This window comes from Bombina bombina, chromosome 5 (genome assembly GCF_027579735.1).
Source record: "Bombina bombina isolate aBomBom1 chromosome 5, aBomBom1.pri, whole genome shotgun sequence".
Classification (NCBI taxonomy): domain Eukaryota; kingdom Metazoa; phylum Chordata; class Amphibia; order Anura; family Bombinatoridae; genus Bombina; species Bombina bombina.
Window position 1 is genome coordinate 28,339,882 of NC_069503.1, and position 7,573 is coordinate 28,347,454.

The following is a 7,573-nucleotide window of genomic DNA, read 5'->3' on the forward strand; positions in this document are numbered from 1 at the left end:
AAAAGATATGCTGCTGGGCAATATTTATGGCCCCAACAACCAAGATAGTAAATTCTGGAGGAAAATAAATAAAATAATGGGGAACCAACCAGAAATTGATATTATTATAGCAGGGGATTTCAATGCTACCCCTAATGGATTGTTAGATAGGAAAAGTATGACAGCTCAGAATAAAGGTACCAAAACAAGACGGGCACAGTTAAAATTTGAGACAAATATATTTTCTACACTCTGCTCCCAATTTGAATTGGTTGATATTTGGAGACTGCTCTATCCAAATTGTTTGGAATATACCTGTATCTCCAAGACACATAATTCTCTTTCTAGACTGGATATCTTTTTAATATCAGATAACTTGACACAGAGTAAGGGAAGCTAAAATTCTAGACTTCTCATTGTCAGATCATGCCCCGATACTTTTAAAGATAGAAGAACACACTAAAAGTAATTATAATACCTTTTTCTTCCCCAAATTTTTATATCATTCAGTTAAATTTAAATCATATTTAGTTGATTGCTGGGAAGAGTATTATCGGAATAATGAGGAATATATAGATAACAGTAGTATCTTTTGGGAAGCAGCAAAGGTCACTTTAAAAGCCGATATTAATCACTTTGTGAAATGTTTTAAGAAAGAACAACAGAAAGAGGATAAAGACTTAGCTTGTAAATTATCTATAGCATATTCAAACTATAGAAAGAAACCAAATAGAATAAACAAAGATAAGTATTTTGCTTGCAAAAAAGAGAGGGAATTATTCCTTTTAGATTCAGCACAAGTAGATATCTATAAAGGTACAACCCAATTTAGGAGGTTCGGTAATAAAGTGGGCAATTATTTGTCAAGATTATTTAAAAAAACCAATAGAAAGAAGCCAATTAAAATCTTAAGAGACGGGGGTAGGATTGTTAATAAAGTTGAGGAAATATTGGATTTATTCCAACAATATTATAGTAATTTATATAACTCCCAGTCCCCTGATAGATCTGAAATAGGGGAATTCTTTAAAGACTTGAATCTGCCACACATTACGGAAGCAGAATTGGATTTTTTGAATGGACCTATTTCAGACCAAGAGATAAGTAAAACAATTAAATTAATGTCTAAAGGTAAGGCTCCTGAACCGGATGGTCTACCTATAGAATTTTATGATATCCTTAAGGAAAAAATTATACCTATATTAAATTCCCTCTATAACAACTATTTTTGTCATAATGCTAAAATTACAGAGCAGTTTAAGACTGCAAATATAATATTAATTCCGAAAGAAGGGAAAGACCCAGAGGAGGTCACTTCTTATAGGCCAATTTCATTATTGGGAGTGGACTATAAGATCTTAATGAAGATAATAGCAGAGAGATTAAAGGATATCCTTCCAAACCTAATTCATAGGGACCAAGTAGGGTTTGTTAAGGGGAGAACCTCTGAAATGAATATTATTCAACATGTTATTTGTCAATATGCTGAAGAGGATGCGGGGGGGGGGGGGTGACGCGCTGCCGGAGGCCTTTCTCCTGTCATTAGACGCCGAGAAGGCCTTCGACAGGGTTGAGTGGGCCTTTCTCCAGCAGACACTGCTTAATTTTGGCCTTAGAGGTAACTTTTTAAACTTAATATCTAACATATACTCTGACGCCAGGGCCACTCTTTTGGTAAACGGTGATATCTCTGCTCCCTTCTCCCTATCCAGAGGAACAAGACAGGGGTGCCCTATGTCACCACTGCTTTTTGACTTGGTACTTGAACCCCTGGCTATGAAACTCAGGAGGAAAGTACTAGGCTGTAGACTGGAGGAGGAGATATTTCAGTTATCTATCTTTGCAGATGACCTTTTACTATGTGTATCAGATCCAAACTCTCAAACTAATGAAGTGATCTCTCAGTTAGAGATATATGGTAAGGTCTCAGGATATAAAATAAACTTTTCCAAGTCTAGTATTTTATGGCTTAAAAAACCAAAAACAAATGTGGCTTACCCATTTGTAGAAACGGATAAATTAAAGTATTTAGGTATATATCTATCCTCTTCCCCTCAAAATTGGTATAGGGATAACACAGTGTATGCTTTAAATCACTGTATAGAGAAACTTAAAAACTGGGTAAACCTGCCACTCTCCCTTTCAGGGAGAGTGGTAGTGTATAAGATGTTTATCCTCCCAAAGATACTTTATACTTTGCGTATGTTTCCTTTATTAATTAAACAATACGATCTGAATAAGTTCACAAAAGCTCTTCAATATTTTATTTGGCGAGGTAGGAGACCCAGAATTAAGATGGATAAACTATACCTACCCTTTATTAGTGGGGGCTTAGCTTTGCCCAATTTGTTACTATATAACTATGCCACTTTACTGCGGTTCCCATTGGACTGGATTTTCCACTCTAATAGCTATACAAATTGTTCATTAGATAGAAGACTATGTAAATCATTGGCATTAGAATTTGTTTTGTATGCATCTAACAAAGAAAGAGGGAGGGAAATATATCAACATCCTATGTTGAAAGACATTCTGGCTGCTTGGACTGCAGCTATGAAAATTATATCAATAAAAAGAAAGTGTATTCCAGATGGGTACCATTGGTGGGGAACTCCCAATTTATTCTGGGCCTAAACTATTCAACATTTCAGCGCTGGGGAGACTGTGGAGTATCCAACTTAGGACATTTATGTAACTGGAAGACTAAACAAATACTTAAATTTGAGGAAATTCAAAGGCTCTATCAAATCCCTGGTAAGGATAGATTTTATTTTATACAAGCAAAACATTATTTAAGGTCATTTCTTTACCAGGACTCTCATCCAAAAATCAGGCAGAGGCCACTCTCAGTTATCTATGAAACACTTCTAAATGGGTTTAAGTCAAGGCAATTAGAAGATCTTTATAATAAATGGGAAAACAGTATACCTATCTGCAGAGAAGATAAAATCATACAAATTAGTTTGGGGACAATATATAAATTGGAGAACTCAATGGCAGGAAGGGAATTGCATTTTAGACTTATGCATCAAGATTATTTAACTCCGAATAGAGTTTGTAAGTGGAATAAAGAGGTGGAGAATAAGTGTATTAAATGCTCAAGAACTAATTCGGATTTACTCCACTTGGGTTTCTGGCTTTCTAGCATACTAAAATTAGATATTAAACTATCAGCAGTAAATATTTTCTTCCTTACACATTCACCTTTATGGGAGGGAAATTATAGATTTGTACATAAAGTGATAATAAAAACAAGATTACTGATCTTTTCCTGCTGGATCGATAGAAACTCTCCAAATGTTAGTCAGCTTAAGAAAGCAATGTTGAAAGAAGGCATTCTTGAAGCATATGACTATAAAAAGTTTTGCCCTTTCAAAGTAGATAAATTCTTTAATGTTTGGGGTCCATTTATTAAATCTATGGGTAATGACTATACGAATCATATCAATCGGATTATTAGTATCCCCCAACCATCTGGAGAGGAGGGGAGAGGGAATTGAGAGGAGCTGAGAGGAATTGAGAGGAAATTTACTAACAAGGAGGGAGGGGAGGGAGGGGAGAGGGAGAAGGGGAGAGGAAATCCCCCCCCCTTTTTTTCCTTTCTTCCCCTTTTTTTTTTTTTTTCTCTTTCCCAAGCACTTCCCTAGATACAGTGATAAACAACTTATTCAAGAAGTACCCCCTTGGTCAATGCTAGGACTAAGGATAAATGTATTTTATTTGGGAAGGAATGACTGTGCGGTTCAAATGTTTCTCTCTTGTAAAGGATCTTCCCTTCCGTGTTCTTCCTTTTATATACGAGATGTAAAGCAACTATGTATCTGAACTTTGTATTGTTGATATAAGAAAATAATAAAAATTTAAAAGTAAGAAAGTTGGGTAAAATTGCTGCTCTATATAAATTATCAGTGTAACTTTTACTGTCAGATTTGGCTTCTGTCTTTGATGATTTATTCCTAATTATTCTGTGATAGTGATTTTAATTAGACAAAAGACACACAATACTGGTCTGGATTACAATAATTTTTATTTGCATGAAAAAACAAACATTGTATATCATTATATAGTAAAAAGCAGCATTACATGATATATGCACACATGGTATAAATATACCTAACACTTGTGCTCTTGATACAAAGGGATTTATCAGACATATAATGTTTCCTTTATATATACAGTATGTGCTATTATCAGTTCTTGTGGCTTCTAACTAACATGAAAACATCTAACAGACATAATATCAAATTACAGAACATTACATACATATTACATACACAGTATACATGTAGGTTATAGTAGCCATTTCAATTAAACTGATTATGATCACAAATGTACTGGTTACTGATATTGTGTCTCATGAAATAAAATCAGTTCCCCCTCAGTAATTCCTCTGGTATATAAAATGTACAATGCTAAGCATCTATTGCTATAAGAAAAAGGTTTGTTCACATAATGTGCACAATAAATATATCTTGCAGATGTCAATCATTTGATACTGATGTTCTTGTTTATATAATTCTCTAACACTCTATTTATATAAAGACTCCTTTATCCTGTGAATATAATGATTTCCTCCTCTATGTAAATGTAACGTACAACTCCTAACACTGGCATATTAATAAACAACACTGGGGGTGCTTTGGTGGTGAATGGTTGTGTAAACTGGTCAGTATGAGGACAGATTTGTATATTCCTGTGTCGTATTTGGATTCTATCATATTTATATAAGAGAAACTGAGGTGCACATGTATAGAGGAACAAGAGACAGGTTTCCACATAGTGCATATAAAGTTTATTTTATGTGTAAATATTTGGTGTTTTCGTGATACCTGACTGGCATGGGATACATTTTTCTACCTTCTAAACATGTGAAAGGTTTTTCTCCTGTGTGAATCCTTTCATGGCTTTTCAGATTATACATTCGCGTAAAACTTTTTCCACACTCTGTACATGTGAAAGGCTTTTCTCCTGTGTGACTCCTTTCATGAGTTTTAAGACCCCTCTTGTTTGTAAATGCACTTCCACACTCTGTACATGTGAAAGGTTTTTCTCCTGTGTGAATCCTTTCATGAGTTTTCAGACTATTAATTTGTGTAAAACTTTTTCCACACTCTGCACATGTAAAAGGTTTTTCTCCTGTGTGACTCCTTTCATGAGTTTTCAGATTACTCTTTAGTGTAAAACGTTTTCCACACTCTGTACATGTGAAAGGTTTTTCTCCTGTGTGAATCCTTTCATGAGTTTTTAGATCCCTCTTGTTTGTAAATCCATATCCACACTCTGTGCATGTGAAAGGTGTTTCTCCTGTGTGAATCCTTTCATGAGTTTTCAGATGATCCATTAGTGTAAAACTTTTTCCACACTCTGTACATGTGAAAGGTTTTTCTCCTGTGTGACTCCTTTCATGAGTTTTCAGATTACTCTTTTGTGTAAAACATTTTCCGCACTCTGTACATGTGAAAGGCTTTTCTCCTGTGTGACTCATTTCATGAGTTTTCAGACTATTTATTTGTGTAAAACATTTTCCGCACTCTGTACATGTGAAAGGCTTTTCCCCTGTGTGACTCCTTTCATGAGTTTTCAGATTACTTATTTGTGTAAAACATTTTCCACACTCTGTACACGTGAAAGGCTTTTCCCCTGTGTGACTCCTTTCATGATTTTTCAGATGACTTATTCGTTTAAAACTTTTTCCACACTCATTGCATGCAAAAGGTTTCTCACCTGTGTGGGTCTTTTCATGAGATATGAGACTTCCCTTGGATGTGAAACATCTCCCACAGTCATTACATGTGAAAGGTTTCTCCCCTGTGTGGGTCTTTTTGTGATAATTAAGGCTCTCTTTAGATGTGAAACATTTCCCACACTCTGTACATGTGTGAGTTTTCACAACTGTGTGAACTGTGTGGTGTTCAAGGAGATGCAAATTACATGTGAAGCTTTTCTCACATTCTGTACTTTTAAATGGTTTCTTATTTGTATAAATCATTTGACTAGACTTAAGACTTTTGCCTTCTTTAAAATGTTTTGAAAACTCATTAAATGTGTGTGGTTTATCCTCAGGGATAATCAGTTCACTAGATAAGGCATCAATGTTGTCCTCTTGTTTGATGACTAAATTACTCTCGGTACAGAATGATTGCTGCCCAGTTCCTTCCAATTCACCATGTTCTTTAAATATCTGCTGTGATATCTCCAATGTTTGTGAATAGTCATTAGTGTTTGAGACTTTTGGAGTCTGTGGTATCATGCTGATGCTTCCTGTAGTAAAGGGTGGATATGAACTATTCAAGTGATTGTCTATATAAAAAGAAAAGGAATAAAGAAAATAAAGAAAGTTTATTCCTTTTAATGGAATCTTTTTTTTTTTTAAACCATTGTTTATTTAGACTCCATAAAATGGCTTCTGTTTTGTGTTCATATTAAAACTGATTAACCTGTAAATCACAAATTAAAACAATGAAAGCCAAATAAAGTAAATATCTCTACATCAGAATAAACTAAACCACTGATTACTGATTAAAACAAGTTATAGGCCCCATTAAACAATGTGCAGGTGGATAATGTTCTCAGCCAGGGAACAAGTACATCTGTATTCTGGGCAAGAGAGGAGGCATCCACCATCGTCATTTAACATTGCACAAACACATAAAGTCCTGCCCAGCTCATGCTCAACCAGTGGGGTGAGAATATGATGTCAATCATTATAGACTAATACTCAGTGTGAGATGTTTTGAAAGGCTAAGGAGCAGTGATCTTAGGATACTTCTTAGCTTTCGGTTGCAATTGTTTAATTTATATAATCAGCCAAAAATGTTATTAGTGTAATAATATTCCCTGTTAAATTAAGCACACAAATCAGTGGTGGTTCTGGGGTAGGGAACACTCACTGGGGGAGTTGTGGGTGTTCCACACATGGGAACAAGGAAGGAGTAAGTTTAGTTATGGGAGTTCCATGAGCTGGGTCAGGGCAGGGGAAGGTAGAGTTGCAGGTGATCTGAGAGCCGGTGTTGACACAAATGTTCTTAAAAGGTGAAGATATAAATATAATACTTTATATTTGTTTAATGAGTGATCTATTCTATTTCCCAGTAATTAAAGTCAGCATAATATCTATTTTACTCACCTAACACATATGAGTTCATGCTGATAACAGGCTCCAATGTCTGTGCTCAGGAAGAAGGTACCCTTATTCACTCCAGTTACATCAATACCTGATATCTCTCAGTGCTCTGGCCGTGTCTGTAAAAAGTATATTAAAATGGTTTAGACAGATAATAATAAATAATGGTTCTGATTAACTGTACGTATGGTATAATTAAAGGCACACATAACAATTCATGTGATACAGATCAGCTGTTTAGGTTATTACATATGTGCTATAGATTCAGCACAAGCATTTAGTATAGTTAGCTCTGTGAGTGTTAAAGTTGGACCTTAAATGTTGATCTTTACAGAACTTTACAATATACGCTCAGGAGTAGACAATCTATGTATGAGTGGGACATACGACAACCTTACAAATATATTATAATCATGTTTTCCCCCATTATTTATATGAAAGAGCAGCACTTACACAAATGTTAAATATGAG

General features: G+C 35.0%; 1 protein-coding gene across 1 annotated transcript; it reads right to left on the reverse strand.

The window, feature by feature from the left end:
• Positions 1–4,359: 4,359 nt before the first annotated feature.
• On the reverse strand, positions 4,360–7,222 carry LOC128659742 (gastrula zinc finger protein XlCGF26.1-like). The gene is made up of 2 exons (XM_053713321.1): positions 7,106–7,222; positions 4,360–6,279 (listed from the first exon to the last, which is right to left on the reverse strand). The coding sequence occupies exons 1-2, from the start codon at positions 7,122–7,124 to the stop codon at positions 4,772–4,774; spliced, it is 1,527 nt and encodes a 508-aa protein (XP_053569296.1). The 5' UTR covers positions 7,125–7,222; the 3' UTR covers positions 4,360–4,771.
• Between the last annotated feature and the right edge of the window lie 351 nt (positions 7,223–7,573).